Here is an 18,350-nt window from a genome sequence, read left to right as displayed (position 1 = left end):
CCTAATACATCCCGGCTCTGTACACACTGTGTGTCAATGGTGAATCGGCAGACTCTGGCCTGCGCAAATCCACTTACATGCTGACATTACACATATGAGGGAGATTTATCAAACTGGTGTAAAGTAAAATTGTCTTAGTTGTCCCTGGCAACCAATCAGATTTGATCATGTAGGTGTTGTTGTTTGCGCGCATTCAGTGTCAGTGCTGGAAGGGCTGCCTGTAGGTAGGACCATGGAGGCAGGCCACGTGTTTTGCTGAGGGGGGCCCCTTGCTGCTCAGGTCCAATAGTGGTTGCATGGATGGCAACTAGTTTTCTGGGCGGGGAGCCGCCTGTGACAAGTCGCCTCTCTCTGCCTGTCAGCACGCAGTGTGGGGATGATTTGCCACTAATGGGTCTCTCTGCCTGTGAATCATCCCTGCACTGCACATTGCCAAGCAGAGAGGGGTGACTAGTACTGGGTGGCTCCCCGCCCAGATAACTAGTTGCCACCCCTCTCTCGGCCGTGCGCGGTATAATAAAACTTCTTTCTCGCCCGCATGTACAGCTGCTGCTGCAGCCATGGCTGGTATGCTTGGCGAGCTCCTCAGTAGATCTTTACTGTGCTGCAGGGAACTATATCAGCACAATCTTCCCTTTGTTGATTGGTTCCTTTTAAAGTGACTCTGTACCCACAATCTGACCCCCCAAACCCCTTGTACCATCAGATAGCTGTTTTAAATCCAAGATCTGTCCTGGGGTCCATTCGGCAGGTGAAGCAGTTATTGTCCTAAAAAACTACTTTTAAACTTAAAGCCCCGTGCCCAATGGGAGAATCTGTGCCCTAACTTTGCACCACCCCTGCGTCCCTCCTGCCCACCCTCTTCATCATTAGGAATTCCCCTAGAGCATTTTATCCCGTCTGAACATTGCACAGGTGCCTTAACGATCCAGCCCATGTTCAGTATTCACATAGCTGATGCATAGGAGACAATCTGCCTGGAGCATTCCTAATGATGAGGAGGGCGGGGAGGAGGGATAGAGAGGTTGTGCCAGCCTAATGCATATACAATCAAAGCCCCGGGCGTTGGGCACAGGGCTGCTAGTTTAAAAGTATTTTTTTAGGACAATAACTGCATCACCTGCTGAACAAACCCTGGGACAGATCTTGGACTAAAAGCAGCTATCCGAAGGTATAAGCGGTTTCGAGGGGTCAGATTGTGGGTACAGAGTCGCTTTAATTAGTGTTTCTATGGAGAACCCCAATAACAATACTCCATGTAGGTCACTAAAGAGTGGATGCAGTTCAGAAAGATACAAAAGAGGAATACTATAAAATAAAGTAGTATTAAATACCGGCTGTTGAAAATCATTGTGTGAACATAGTATAAAAACTAGCATCGATAAGTTAAAGGACTTATCCCCCTAAGAGCTTAAAAATGAGATGCTCCCAAACCTAGCTGTTCTTACTCCCCCCACCTCAGTATTTTGAGCAATCTTCTGTCTTTCCAGCTGCCGGCCAGGATACTACATTTCCCATCATGCATCTGTGATTGGTCTGTTTGTGTAATCGCCCCCTTAGCTTTCTTTCCTGTACAGAAAACTCCTTTCAAACTCTCAAACTAACATAAGGGTATTAAAGGTGTACTCTGGCGAAAACCTTTTCTTTCAAATCAACTGGTTTCAGAAATTTATATAGATTTGTGATTTACTCCTATTTAAAAATCTCAAGTCTTCCAGTACTTATCAGCTACTGAATGTTCTGCAGGAAGTGGTGTATTCTTTCAAGTCTGACACAGTGCTCTCTGCTGCCACCTCTGTTCACGTAAAGAATTGTCCAGAGCAGGAGAGGTTTTCTATGGGGATTTGCTACTTCTCTGGACAGTTCCTGAAGTAAATTACAAATTTATACAACTTTCTGGAAGCAGTTGATTTGAAAGAAAAAGATTTTCGCCAGAGTACCCCTTTAAGAAGCACATCATGGTAACAGGTATATAACTAGACCTAAAGAGACTATAATGTTAGCCGTGATGATAGCAGCAGGTCTTTTTCAGCTACAATATTCCCTTGTGAAGTTTCTGTTCACACGCCTATTATTTATGTGTACGACACCACCAGGTACGCAGGGTTTATTTATTTCTATTACAAGCATTACAATAAAAATACAATCAAAGGAATAAATAATCTAAATGGGCTAAATGCGGCAAGACAGTAATAGAACGCAGTCTACTGCATTAGCATTTTTTTCTCATAAAGATTCTCTTTCTGTACCCGGCTGCTGATTTGAGATATTCCATTTCATTTAGCTTCTCTCTTCGATTCCAGTTTGGTTTTTTTTCAGCAGTGTTTTCTTTAAAATATCCCGGTTATAAATTTCCTCGGCGGCGGCACGCAGTGTGACCAGTAGGTTGTCAGGACACCCTGCCTGAACATCACTGATCTAGGTAATCGATGCCAGGCTGTCAGACGTAAGTGATGGGCATAGACTGTGATAGAGATGTAGTCTGCAAACGCTGACCCGTGGCTTAGAGGGGGATGAGCCTGGGGCCCAGCCAGGCAAGTGTTAATCAGGTGTAATTAATGCCAGATAAATTAATCAGCCCCATTTTACTGATCGGTTAATACACAAATACAGAGCTGAAGCCAAGACGCCCAGACTGGGCACGGAGAAGTACCCATCTTCCTCCATGCACTGCCTAATGCACAGAATATATCATCCTTTTAAAGCTTTGTTCACACACAGTAAAATAAAAGTAAAATACAACAGTAAAACAGCTATAAAGCATGGCTAACAATGTGCTATGGACAAAATGTGTGCACACATTTTAATAGATTTATTTTCCCCTAACAATTTGTGCATGGATGGCTGTTTTTCTATAGCCTTAAAGCAGGGATGGGGAACCTTTGGCCGTCCAGCTGTTGCAAAACTACAATTCCCATCATGCCTGGACAGCGAAATGTAGTTTTGCAACAGCTGTAGGGCCAAAGGTTCCCCATCCCTGCCTTAAAGGGAACCCGTCATTGCGGCTGCTGTGTCAGAGCCCGCACCCCTACCCCCCCCCCCCCCCCCCCCCCCCTCGATTAGAGCCCTGCATACTTAATCCTTCCAGGAAGTCCCGCTCCTGGACCAGTCCCGAGGCAGAGAAATCGCCACCTGAAGTTTTGCGCACGCTATATGCAAATCAATACAAATGAGTCCAACGTCTATAGAAAATGACAGCTTTTGCAAAAACAGACTTTTTAATCTGTTTGCACATTGTTTTAATACTGCTGTTTTTAGCTTCTATTAAATTGAATGCTGATAATTGACGCAGAAGCCTTCTGAAGGCAGAGCAAACAAGCACTGATCATTGCAATGAAAAGTACTCCATACTAAAGTCAAGTCATCGCCATCAATCACATGATACGACAATTACCTGAACCAAGAACCAGGACATGATGACAGACACCCATGGGTTTCCTCCCTGTGATGTCTTCTTTGCTGGTATTAAGAGTTTTCCTGCGGAAATATGCAAAATATATAGTATCAAAGTATTACCAAGAAAATAGGTACCATAAAGACACTCCATGCAGCTATCTCCCTGGTGGACAGGCAGGAGCTTGATCTTCCTGTAGGAAGGTATGATAGATCCTAATGGTTAGCTCACCTACCAAATACTCCAGTGCATAGACCCACATTTGGTCCGATGTGCAGGCCAATGTCCAATAAATAAAGGATGATCAAGCAATTTGGCTAAAACTTAAATTTCTTTATTGAATTTCCATTAAAATCCCCCAACAAGATGCTTGTGCTGTGACCCCGGGATCCGAGATGCATTTCAGGTATCTTCTAATCCCATCAGGGGGAACTATCATCAGGTCAGACAAATCTAACCTGCTGCTATGTCCCTACCGCACAGGAGATGGGCAGGTGGATAGGGCTCCTAACAGGCTCACCACTCCATGAAGCATGGAGAATACTATCTGCACCAGAACGGCGCCGAGGATGAAGGTAAGAGACATACTATAAGAGACATACAATAAGAGACATACTATAAGAGACACACTATAAGAGGCATACTAGAAGAGGCATGCTATAAGAGACACGCTATAAGAGACACACTATAAGAGACATACAATAAGAGACATACTATAAGAGACACACTATAAGAGACACACTATAAGAGACACACTATAAGAGACATACTATAAGAGACATACAATAAGAGACATACTATAAGAGACACACTATAAGAGACATACTATAAGGGACATACTATAAGAGACATACTATAAGAGGCATGCTATAAGAGACATACTATAAGGGACATACTATAAGAGACATGCTATAAGAGACACGCTATAAGAGACACACTATAAGAGACACACTATAAGGGACATACTATAAGAGACACACTATAAGGAACACACTATAAGAGACACACTATAAGAGACACACTATAAGGAACACACTATAAGGGACATACTATAAGAGAAATACTATAAGGAACACACTATAAGAGACATACAATAAGAGACACACTATAAGAGACACGCTATAAGAGACACACTATAAGAGACACGCTATAAGAGACACACTATAAGAGACACACTATAAGGGACATACTATAAGAGACACACTATAAGGAACACACTATAAGAGACACACTATAAGAGACACACTATAAGGAACACACTATAAGGGACACACTATAAGAGACATACTATATGGGACATACTATAAGAGACATACTATAAGAGACATACTATAAGAGACACATACTATAAAAGACCTACAATAAGAGATATGCTATAAGAGACACACTATATGGGACATACTATAAGAGACACACTATAAGAGACATACTATAAGAGAAATACTATAAGAGACACACTATAAGAGACACACTATAAGAGACACACTATAAGAGATATACTATAAGAGACACACTATAAGAGACACAATATAAGAGACACACTATAAGAGACACAATATAAGAGACATACTATAAGAGACACAATATAAGAGACACACTATAAGAGACACACTATAAGAGAAATACTATAAGAGACACACTATAAGAGACACACTATAAGAGACACACTATAAGAGACATACTATAAGAGACACACTATAAGAGACACAATATAAGAGACACACTATAAGAGACACAATATAAGAGACATACTATAAGAGACACAATATAAGAGACATACTATAAGAGACACACTATAAGAGACATACTATAAGAGACCTACAATAAGAGATATACTATAAGAGACACACTATAAGAGACATACTATAAGAGACACACTATAAGAGACATACTATAAGGAACACACTATAAGAGACACAATATAAGAGACGCTATAAGAGACATACTATAAGAGACATACTATAAGAGACACACTATAAGACATACTATAAGAGACACGCTATAAGAGACACACTATAAGAGACACACTATAAGAGACATACTATCAGAGACCTACAATAAGAGATATACTATAAGAGACACACTATAAGAGACATACTATAAGAGACCTACAATAAGAGATATACTATAAGAGACACACTATAAGAGACATACTATATACTATATACAAAGAAGTCAACAAAACCTGTAAAAATGTAATAAAAGCAGCAAAAATTCACAATGAAAGGCAGGTAGCTATAGAAAGCAAAAGAAACCCCCAAAAATTCTTCAAATATATTAATGCAAAAAAAACAAGGTCAGAGCATGTAGGACCCCTAAATAATGGTGACAGGGAATTAATAACTGGGGATCAGGAGAAAGCTGAGTTACTTAATGGGTTCTTCAGTTCTGTATATACAAAAGAGGATGGAGCTGTGGTGGGTGGGGCCAGTACTGAGGTGGGTGGGGCCAGTGCAGCTAACACATGTAATGTACTGAACTGGTTTACTATAGATATGTTCCAAGATAAATTAAACAAACTCAATGTAACCAAAGCTCCAGGGCCTGATGGATTACACCCCAGAGTTCTTAGTGAACTCAGTTCTGTAATTTCTCTACCCTTGTATGAAATATTCCGTGATTCTTTGCTTACTGGTATTGTGCCGAGGGACTGGCGTAAGGCAAATGTAATACCGATCTTCAAAAAGGGCTCTCGAACTTCCCCAGGTAACTATAGACCCGTAAGCTTAACGTCCATTGTGGGGAAACTATTTGAGGGGCTTATAAGGGACTACATCCAGGAATATGTAGTGGCTAATAGTATTATAAGTGATAACCAGCATGGTTTTACTAAGGACAGAAGCTGTCAAACCAACCTAATATGTTTCTATGAAGAGGTAAGTAGAAGCCTGGATGGCGGCGCGGCTGTGGATATAGTGTACCTGGATTTTGCAAAAGCGTTTGACACAGTTCCTCATGGACGTCTGATGGGTAAGTTAAAGTCTATCGGTTTGGAAAATTTAATGTGTAACTGGATTGAAAACTGGCTTAATAATCGTACCCAGAGAGTGGTGGTCAATGATTCCTGCTCCGAATGGTCCCCGGTAATAAGTGGTGTACCCCAAGGGTCAGTACTGGGCCCTCTTCTGTTTAACTTGTTTATTAATGATATTGAGAATGGAATTAACAGCAATGTTTCTATCTTTGCAGATGACACCAAGCTTTGTAGTACAGTACAGTCTATGGAGGATGTGCAGATGTTACAGGATGACTTAGACACACTGAGTGTTTGGGCGTCCACTTGGCAAATGAGGTTCAATGTGGATAATGTAAAGTTATGCACCTGGGTACTAATAACCCGCATGCATCATATGTCCTGGGGGGAGTTACACTGGGAGAGTCACTGATGGAGAAGGATCTGGGTGTACTTGTAGATAATAGACTACAGAACAGTACACAATGTCAGTCAGCTGCTTCTAAGGCCAGCAGGATATTGTCATGCATTAAAACAGGCATGGACTCTCGGGACAGGGATATAATATTACCGCTCTATAAAGCTTTGGTGCGGCCTCATCTGGAGTATGCCGTCCAGTTTTGGAACCCGATTCATAAAAAGGATGGAGAAAAAAAGGTTCAATCTCCGGAGGCGACAAGTCTTCTTTACCATGAGAACTGTGAATCTGTGGAACAGTCTACCACAGGATCTGGTCACAGCAAAAACAGTAGAGGGCTTCAAAACCGGCCTAGACAAGTTCTTAGACCAAAATAATATAAATGCATATGTATAGAACCTATCGCCCCTCCCCCTTCCCTGTATCCATCCCCTCCTTGGTTGAACTTGATGGACATGTGTCTTTTTTCAACCGTATTAACTATGTAACTATGTAACTATATATGGGACATACTATAAGAGACATACTATAAGAGAAATACTATAAGAGACACACTATAAGAGACCTACAATAAGAGATATACTATAAGAGACACAATATAAGAGACACACTATAAGAGACACACTATAAGAGACACACTATAAGGAACACACTATAAGAGACACACTATAAGAGACACACTATAAGAGACACACTATAAGAGACCTACAATAAGAGATATACTATAAGAGACACAATATAAGAGACACACTATAAGAGACACACTATAAGAGACATACTATAAGGAACACACTATAAGAGACACACTATAAGAGACACACTATAAGAGACACACTATAAGAGACACACTATAAGAGACACACTATAAGAGACACACTATAAGAGACATACTATAAGGAACACACTATAAGAGACACACTATAACAGACACACTATAAGAGACATACTATAAGAGACACACTATAAGAGACATACTATAACAGACATACCTTCCTATTCAGCCTCTCCTGTGCAATAGGGACATATCAGCAGGTTAGAGTCGTCTAACCTGCTGATAGTTCCCCTTTACATAGAATATGGGGCAATGTGATGACAATCAATCGTTAATTACCATATGCATAATAAAACAGATTAAAAAGAAATATTTGACAAGACTGCAGATACCTACCATTATCGTGAGTCATATAAATGTTACATTATAAATACTTGGAGGAAGGTAAGATGACATGTAGCAGCACCATAAAGCGAGTCCAATTTATTCCAGCTGTTACAGAGCTTGGATAGCTGGAGTAAAATGGCATGTGCTGAAGGAATGGGTATCACCTAAATCTGTTTTTACCAGTGGGGTACTCTTTCCAGTAGTTATCAGCTGCTGTATGTCCTGCAGGAAGTGGTGTATTCTTTCCAGTCTGGAGAGCAGGAGAGGTTTTCTATGGGGATTTGCTCCTGCTCTGGACAGTTCCTGACACGGACAGAGGTGGCAGCAGAGAGCACTGTGTCAGACTAGAGAGAATACACCACTTCCAGCAGGACATACAGAAGCTGATAAGTACTAGAAGAGTGGATTTTTTAATAGAAGTGAATTACAAATCTCTGACACCAGTTGATTTGAAAGAAAAAAAAGGTGAACAATCCCTTTAAGCAATTTTCCTATTAACTATCAACAGTTATGTCGCATGTAGACTGATAGAGTGTGAGACAGGAGGATTGGATTTATGGAAACGTTTCATAAAGCGTTGAGGACAAACAAAAGCACGGAAGCGTACGATGAGTCTCATAAGGGGAATAAAGACTAACACATAGAGTGGAATCCTATCATTAAGCAAATGAAACATTTCGCAGCCACTGTACTAATTCGATTAGCAAACAAAACATATTAAAATTTACACCCTCCATTCTAGACACATTTGTGCGGCTTTCAGAAGAAGAGACCTGAGTGACTTCAGAAGTGGAAGCCATTAAATGCCCCAAACTATATTGATATGAATGATGCATAGAGGCTGACTGCAGAGGTATAGCGGTAGATGTCACCCAATGTATCACAATATGAGCTGGGATTAGCACGTACCAAGCTGTTAACAGCGGAGCGGAGACACAAGAACACCGGATAATGGGACAGAAGAGCTATTAAAAGCAGAAATGACTAGTTAGGGCCCTGGCATGGAATAGAGCAAAATAACAATCCTCCTAATTGTAATGATGCAGAGTGTGTTTGATGGGTAATTTACTAGGCTTTGTGGTGATAAATCTGCGAGAGGAGATAGCCGCACACATTGCACTCCATTCATCTCCCACCGCACACATTCTCCGGGCTCCGCTATGTAAATGGTTAAATGGATGAGGCTGGAGGAGACTGTCACGCATTAAGTGTGTAAAGTGGCCAATATTTCTTACACCGAAACACCAGAGGGGACGTCAATGGGAGTTTTAAAAGCTTTATTTGTTTCTTTATGGCTACGGTTGATGATGTTTGGGGTGTGAGTATAAAACGCCCTCTCTATCACAGCGCTGTCATCGGAGAGGCAGCAACCTCAGGAAACTGGCTTCTTCTATGGCTCCCACTATCCGTAAAACACCTTACGTGTGTGCACAATTTCAATGAAACAGCTGTTCAACATACTGAGTAAAGGTAGCTTTCCTGTACTGCTAGATCACTTAAAGGGGAACCAAGCTGCTGATATGTCCCTGCTGCACAGGAGGCGCTAAGGAGGAATCTATGTCTCTTACCTTCCTCCTCGGCGCTGTTCCCGTGCTGCTAGCAGTGTAATCCTCAGTCCGGAGCACCGACAGGAGCACTGCCCACCCCCAGAGCGCCAAGCCAGCATGCGCTTTCTAATTACAATCAATAGAGCAGACGGGCCGGATCAGCGCTGTGGGGACAGGCAGTGCTCCTAACGGTACTCCGGACCAAGGGTTACACTGCTAACAACACGGGAACAATGCAAAGGAGGAAGGTGAGAGACATAAGATCCTCCTTGGTGCCCTGTGCACAATAGGGGGATATCAGCAGGTTAGATTTGTTTACTTTTAAAAGGGGCCAAAACAGCTACCAGAGAGGTCCCCATACTACAAAGCTGCTCCAATTGTCAGTGACAGAATACAGACCCTACATGCTATATAAAAACCTTTTTTCTTAACTTTATCCAGAAGTTATTATTTTAGCAGACAGTGAAAGAGAAGCCAAGGTCATCAAGTCTCCCTCCCTGCACAGGTCACGAAACATGCCTAGAACACTTTCTCATAGAAGTAATTTAATACACTTGCCCTGCCTATCCCTTTAAGGCCATGTTCACACAATGTATTTTTTCTGATGAGAACAGGCGTTGTTGGTGATCAAAACAACGGCGGTTCTTGTCATAAAATAATGCACTGTATTGAACTCTTTGCGAACAGCAGCTGTTGTCCATACACTAAATTGAACAAGGGCCATTTGCTACGGCCACATAATGAATTGATTTGTCAATTATTTGCAAGCGCTAGTGCACCAACCACGGTCTTTGTTCCCACTCTGTGCACATAATGTACGGCCGAGTTCTATGGTTAATTGGAGTGATGGCACACCCAAACGTGCCTGCAATCCAAATAAAACCATATGATGATATGGCAGTATCGGACGCAAAAACATGTAAAACAGTGGCCGTTGTTTTTTCATAATGTGACTTCTTGACAGTTTTGGTTGGTGACGTGATGCAGGAACATCACCGACCTGGTGCCCGCCCTGTACATGGGACTTCACCCCAGTGGCATTCCATGTAGAAGGCGTCTCAGTTTGGCGGGGGAGCACTCCTATGTATTCACATAGCAGCAGAGAGTACTTCCCTGCTGCGCTGAGGCATGTCCGCTACACGGAATCTCATTGGGGTGGCGTTCTGCATACATTGTGGAACTTTTAAAATAGCATACAAATCGGGCACCGGGTGATGTCACTGCATCACGTGACCGACACCAGGGACCCCAAAACTACAAGTAATTGGCAATAGAAGACAGTTTAGAAGGGCTAGGCATTAGCCAACCCTTTTAATACCTGCAGCATAAAATCTACAGCAGATCTAGTATGTGTGAACATGGCTTAAAAATGCACATTTCTAATATGGGTTTTAGATTACTTGTGCAGCCATTTAACATTAGGATTAAATCTTCATCCCTTTCCTTATACTCATATACCAATTGTATAGTCTGTAAACAGTAGTCATGGCTCCATCCCTGTGCATACCTGTATTCAGTAATAATGTCACGTTGCTCACGTTGAGTTACATGGACATCATGTAAAATGTTTTCCTAGATGGTGCTACTTTTTTCCAGGGAACAATAGGAATGGAAAAGTGCCCTTTTATTCTGTAAGGGTTCATTCACACTACGGAATCCGGGAGGATAACCCGCCACGGATTCCAACGCTCGTCCCCATTCGCGCGCACCTCAGCCTGTGCCATAGACGCTATCTAGACACTTCAATTCTTTGTGCGGATGGCAGAATGAAGTCTATGCACGGGCAGTGATGCGGCGATAGCGAGTGGCAGAATCTGCGACGGGTTATCCACCTGGATTCCATAGTGTAAACGCACCCAAAAGGTGTAAGGTGCATTTGTATCTCTGTATATCTCTTACCTTCCTCCTCGGCGCTGTTCCGATGCAGTTAGACTTTTGCTCCACGGTATGGTGGGACTGTTAAGAGCACTGCCCACCCCAATAGCATCGGCCTGCCCCTTTTTAATAATAAAGAATGGAGCGGGCAGGTATATGGACATATAACTTGAGTGACAGCACATCATTATGCGCATCCTCCATTCTTTTTGACTGCATCTCCCATATAAGAGTTTGAAAGGTCTTGCTGTACACCAGGTGTACACGTAGTTTATTACCTCCCTTATAAATTACCTAAGGCTGGCTCCTGCGACCATTCACAGACCTGATTCAATGTTCTGCTCGTCTGCTTTTTATATCCGTTCTTTTTAACCTAAATGACAGTATAATGTGCAAAACCATTGTATTATACTTTTCAAGTCATATTTCCCCAGAAATAAAGAAACAAAATCAGCAGAGTTAATGACCCGATCAAACAGGAATCCTCCATCCCCGGTTGCAGGAATTTGCAATCTGCGCGTCTGTCTTCTGTCTGATGCCGTTTCTGCCAGGACTCGGAATGGGTTGTTGCTTAATACATATGTATTTTCAGCACTTATTTTACTGGGACGTGCATTAATAGGCAGCGTCCTCATCATGTAAAACAGCATCCCAGTTGTGCCACTGAGATGAACATCAGGTTTTTTTTAACCAAATATACAGGACCCTGGAGTGATGTTTGTCTTAAGGATTTGGATCTAGCTGTTAAAAAGAACTAGTCGCGACTGCACAGATATCACCGTGGTGCGCTATTACGGCTTTCAGTCTAAATTATTGTTGAATTATAGGAAAATTAGATACCGCAATGGCCAAGTATCCCAAGGAAGTCGAGATATGAAAAATAAATGAATTCTGAACTGAACAAGGTTTGCTGAAGAGCTCAGTGTCATATCTGTAATTCTGGAATACACCTCCCATCACAAGTATCGCTCCTCTTCTCAACAGGTCCACACCGAATAGGAAACAAGTGATGAATTCTCTGAGCTCCAGAAAGTGACAGAAGACATTGTGACAGCGGCTGCATGTGATAGATTCTCACCCCATACAAAGAATGAGAGTCTTATCACTAATGCACCCCTTCTCCTTATTCTCATTATCACAGACAGTCAAGACAGGATTCCAGTGAAAGTCCGCCAACGAAACGGACAGAAGACGGACACCGCTTCACAGGGCCGCCATAACAAACTTAGCCAAAGAAAACATTGATATTCCTATCTCTCAAGCGATGGCTGGTAGTCTCTGCCAAGCGTAGGGAAGGCTTGACAAGGACGTCCAGCAGGATGAGTGAGCTGCACTTGGAGAGGAGAGGAGGAATTAATTCAAATGGAAGAACAGATAAGGAGAAACAAAGTTTAATTATAAAGTGTCAGGAAAAAGAAGGGAGTGTGACAGAGAACATACGTGCTAAATAAATCACACCACAACAGCGCTTACATTGTGGCAACATGGCAATTTTGTAGGGCTGCAATTCTTGGAATAGCAGCCACATGAAATTGACAGTGCAAACAATGTAAAGTGCGGCACTAGCAGGACTTTACGTTGTCTGCAATGGCTAATTGGAAAGAGGGCACACCCGCGTGTAGACCCGAATCTACACGCATTCCAATTCCAAAAAAGTTATATTCATCCGACCGGTGTTCCAGTACCGGCCGTGGTGGACTACAAAGACAGAAAAAAATCAGAACTTCCGGCCACAGAGAGCAATTCTGTCATTCTGTTAAGTGGACGTGCCGAGAGGTACACTTTAGAAAAGTCACGTCTGCTGCAAAGATTAACATACAATTCAATATTGATAATTCTGATCAGGAATATAGTTGGTAAGATGACTTTGTTTAGTTTTTAAAGAACTTTCGCTAGTTTTACTGCGCCCATATGGTGTAACAGTGTGAATAATTACTGATTTCTTACACCACTGCAAGACACTGCGACTGTCACTATGGAGGTATAAGCAACAGTAGGAAACAGAAGACAGATGCAGAGTATATTAAATTAACACTTTAAATAATACAAAGCTACTGTAATTATGGCTTCACACACACACTCACACACACACACAGACACAACACACACACAAATAATATATGGCACCCAATATTACAGACCTAAAGTTATCACGTTTTCACACATTTTAACAATCACCCTATATAATAAAGACTTAATAGGGAATTCTCATTTCAATTAATAAAATAAGACAGACCGGTGGTCAGTTGGGCTGGGTTCACACCACATTTTTTTCATCCATTTTTACAAAAAATTTATGGGAAAAAAAACGATGGAAAAATGGATGTATGTGTTTGCATCCGTTTTGATCCTTTTTTCCATTGACCTCCATTATATATATATATATATATATATATATATATAAAAAAAAAGGATCAAAACGCATCCTTTTTTAACATCCACAATAATATTATTTATAATAATAATTATAATGGAAGTCAATGGAAAAAAGGATCAAAACGGATGCAAATACATCTGTTTTTCCATCAGTTTTTTTTTTCATTTAGTTTTTGTAAAATAAAAAACAATGGGAGAAAAAGCGCAGCATATCAGGAGAAGGAGACAAGTTTGCCTTATGAACGTATATGTAAAAATATTTAACTCGATGACTCCAACAGGAATAACTAGGCCTTTAGGACACGTTCACACAGTGTATTTGGCCGCTAATCTATGGAACCACGGCCATAGTGTATACACCCTGTATACACTACAGCCAGTGTTCTCTGCGGCCACACAAAATAATTGACAGGTCTATTTTGTGAGTCTGCTATCCAGTGAACAGCAGCCGTACACAATAGACTGTGCACACAATGTATAGTACGGCTCCCGGCTATGGCAAATTAGAGCGCAGACACTCCCGAATGTGCTTGCATTGCAATTAAAATAAAGTGATGTTCATATGTTCAATACTGCATCTTATAGCATAGCCCACTGGACATCGGGGATTCCAATCAATAGGTTATACTAAATCTTTTCCAAAAAAGATAGATATCAAACTGCTCAACAGCTCCTTCTGCTCTAGAACATGATGCCAACATATGAGATGGCACCTTCATGGCGACAGGTTCCCTTTTAAATAGGCGCTGCCACTTTTAAACCTCTTCACAACAACAACAAAAAATCAATAAAAAATAATAATAATTATAATAATACTATACTCCCTTAGAAAGCAGAATGATGTACATTAGGAAATGTTTAATACATAAATAATCCATATATTTCACTTTTGGGTAGACCCAAGGATATCAGTGGCTGAATAACAATGAAGCTTGGATCTCCAAAGCCAAACCTCTCTGTAATCTGTGTGAGGGCACTCTAATCAGAACAAGAGCTCTGAAGAAGCGGAGACACACTGCTGTGTTATTAGCAATGCTGCCTCATAAAGGGAAGGAGAACTTGTTTTTACATGTGTAATAAGAACTGTTGGTTTAAGAGAGAGTCCCTAACCCCAACAAGAAAGATTCTCATATTTTGGAGAGTTAAAGGGGCACTCCAGTGAAAATCGTTTTCTTTCAAATCAACTGGTTTCAGAAAGTTATACAGATTTGTAAGTTAATTCTAGTTAAAAATCTACAGTTTTCCCATACTTATCAGCAGCTGAATGTCCTGCAGGAAGTGGTGTATTCTCTCCAGTCTGACACAGTGCTCTCTGCTGCCACCTCTGTCCATGTCCATGTATGGCGTGGGAACAGAAGAAAACTGTATGTCCTAACAAATGGCATGCGTTAAAAGTGCTGGCTGCATGCGCTCCAGTCATTTGGGCCCATCTTCCTGAGCTGTTGCAGTCAGTGAGGGTCAGAAATAAGGCATCTGTCTTACAATTTCTCCTAATTCTCCTAAGAATGCTTAAAACTTGTACAAGATGAAGACATTTATAGACTAAAGGAGAAGTCCGGCCATAACAAACTTTTGTCAGACAGCAGGGGAGAAAATGACGATTTATTTCTTACCTCTCCCTGTGCCCATGAAGCATCGCCCATCGCCTCACTGGCACCCTGGACCCCCACCGGTAGGCAACTTTCCCTGAATTGTGATGACAGGATAAATGCCCGACCTAGCTGATGGAAAGCCTGCTCAGCCAATCAGTGACTGGGGCGGCATCCCATCCTAGTCACTGAATGGCCGAGCAGGTTGTCAATCAGCCGGGTTGTGACGTTGGCTGAGAAGATGATCCCGGAGACGGGCGGGCGGGTCCTGGAGTGGCGATCCGATGCTGGACCGGCACAGGAATGGGTGAGTAGTGTTGATTATTATGTCCGTCCGTGCCCCCCCCCCCCCCCCGGGCCCTTTATAGAAGCACCGGGCCCCTGCTTTAACTATTGTTTATAAATAGAGTTCTTATATAGGAAAATGGATTAATATCCAGTATTATGGACCAGCATTAAAGGATTTCTTTTACCAGCTTTCCCAATAAGACAAACCAAGGCAATAAAGTATAGAGAAATAAGGCAGAAAGGATGGACAGAACAGATTGATCCCTTTATTGAATATTAAGGGTTATTTGCTAATGCTACCTATGAAGAGACATTGCCTGATGACACATGAATGGTAATGAAGCCCATCTCACCAGCAGCAAGCTGATAAAAGGCATTTACAACATAATGAAATTTCATTTAAGAGGCATTAGGCCAACTATCTAATGAATAGGAATTGTGGATATAGGATAAGTGGTTGCATTGCATTGTTTTGATTCCTTTGTTATTACAGAGAGTCTTCACGGTGATATTGACTATTTCTATCTGTTTGTTGTCCTACATAAGAGTACTCACCAAACAGCTCATCCTTTGCCAGTGCATAGAGGATACGGGACGCCCCAATCAGGTTACTCATGGAGGCCGACAGGGTGGAGCAGCAAATCCCAATAGTGACGAGAGGCGGCCACACGTTAATATCTCGTAAGAAACTGTAATCATTCTGCAACAGAGTCCTGCAAAAAGACAAAAGATCTATCTATCATTTACTAGAAGGTTGTTCTTCTCATCAAGAAAGTGATAACTGTGCAATAGTATATGGCTATGTTCATACAATCTATTATTTTTTAAAACAGTGGCCGTTCTTTTCAGCATAGACGGCATTACATAGAAATCAATGCAATGCTGCCCATTCCATGCACACGCAGCACTGACAACGGCCGTTGTTCGGTGCAGCCGTGCAAAATAGTGATCATGTCAATTAATAACGGCCCCTGTTCCAGCAGCCATTATTATTCTTCCATGCACATGGATGCAGTCTATTCATCCATGGTGTGTATGGAAACCAATGCTTAATTGATTTCCAAACACCCCAAACGGGCTGTATGGAAATAAATGTTCCTGTGGCTGTCAGAACTCTGACAGCCACAGGAACAGGCAGACACCTGCCAGTGTTTGGCCAGTATATCAGATCCCAGGAATTGGGTGACCAAATGAAAAATAAGGACTGCATCATCTGATTTAACAATGTGAAGCTTATTATTGTAATTGAAATGGTACATTCACTTTAAATAATTTCTCTTTATTTATAGAGCACCATCATATTCTGCCGCTCTGTACTGAATTTGCCATCCAGTATGTGGACAGTAACACCTAGACATAACCCATACAAGCAAAAGGACAGTGTACATCACCCAATGCAGACGTGGCCTATAACCCAGGACCTCAGTGCTGCAAGGCAAGAAGACCAAGCACCAAGTCACCATTCACCTATATGTGCCTATATTCACCTATTCTTTTTGTAAAGCTATGTGATTATTTGTTTACAGTTGGGTGACAGCTACAGCCCACAGGATTGAATGCAATGTAATGTACTGTTTTGTCCTGCAGCCCTAGCTTAAAGGGATATTCCACTCAAACATAACTTTTGATATGTTGCTGCCCATGATGAGACTAAGAATTTCTTCCATACTTGTTATTATCTATTCAGTTTTCTTCCCCCAGTTCTCAAATGCTGCTTTCTGCTGAGCCTCTTCCTCTCCTCTTCCTCCTCCTCCCTTCTGAGGCGGTTGATGTAAACAAGTCCCTGGCAGGCTGTATCTGCAACATTGCAGTTTCTTTGCAACGCTGGGAGGACATCTCGGCCATTGCAGTATCCAATTTTTGTTCAGTTTTAGCACAATGTAATATTGTAGCCCCAAAATGTCTACAGTATGTGCAGGAATAAAGACAAACGACAATTAAAGTGCTATTAGACAAAGCGATTTCTAACAATTAACGATTGCAAACGAGATTGTTTATTGTGATGGTGAGTTCACACAGACAGGTTTATCTGACAGATTTTTGAAGCCAAAACCAGGAAAGGACTATAAACAGGGAACAGGTAATAAAGGAAAGACTGAGATTTCTTTTCTTCTCAAATCCATTCCTGGCTTTGGCTTCCAAAATCTGTCAGATAAATCTGTCTGTGTAAACGCTCCATAAGGCTGCGTTCACACTACGTATATTTCAGTCAGTATATGTATATTTCAGTCAGTATTGCAACCAAAACCAGGAGTGGATTAAAAGCACAGAAAGGATCTGTTCACACAATGTTGAAATTGAGTGGATGGCCGTCATTTAATGGCAAATATTTGCTGTTATCTTAAAACAACGGCTGTATTATTGAAATAATGGCCGTTATTTACTGTTATATGGCGGCCATCCACTCAATTTCATCAGTGTGAGAACAGATCCTTTCTGTGTTTTTAATCCACTCCTGGTTTTGGTTGCAATACTGACTGAAATATACATATAATGACTGAAATATACGTAGTGTGAACATAGCCTAAAGCTGAAACTGTACAGCATATTTTACACAGACCGATAGTTGTTAGTTAGGGTACTATTACATGGCCCAATGGGGGCTCGATAATAATTGTAAACGAGCACCAATCTGCTAGACCGGTGCTTATTTACTGGGCCTATTACACGGCCTGATAAACGTTTAACAAGGGCTGCATGGACATCATTACCAATGTCATTACTGATGTCCTTGCAGCCCTTGCTTAAACT

At 41.6% G+C, this 18,350-nt stretch overlaps 1 protein-coding gene across 1 annotated transcript in view; it reads right to left on the bottom strand.

The window, feature by feature from the left end:
- Positions 1-18,350, bottom strand: part of LOC138794626 (solute carrier family 12 member 9-like) — a 174,436-nt gene that overhangs the window by 62,901 nt on the left and 93,185 nt on the right. The window contains exons 7-8 of the mRNA XM_069973396.1: positions 16,155-16,312; positions 3,395-3,477 (exon numbers count right to left, since the gene is read on the bottom strand). Of these exons, the coding sequence (XP_069829497.1) occupies positions 3,395-3,477; positions 16,155-16,312 (241 nt within the window). The remainder of the gene's footprint in view (positions 1-3,394; positions 3,478-16,154; positions 16,313-18,350) is intronic.

This window comes from Dendropsophus ebraccatus, chromosome 6, assembly GCF_027789765.1.
Source record: "Dendropsophus ebraccatus isolate aDenEbr1 chromosome 6, aDenEbr1.pat, whole genome shotgun sequence".
In the NCBI taxonomy this organism is placed as follows: Eukaryota; Metazoa; Chordata; class Amphibia; order Anura; family Hylidae; genus Dendropsophus; species Dendropsophus ebraccatus.
The sequence above is the reverse complement of the archived record's forward strand: the minus strand, read 5'-3'. Positions and strand labels throughout refer to the sequence as shown.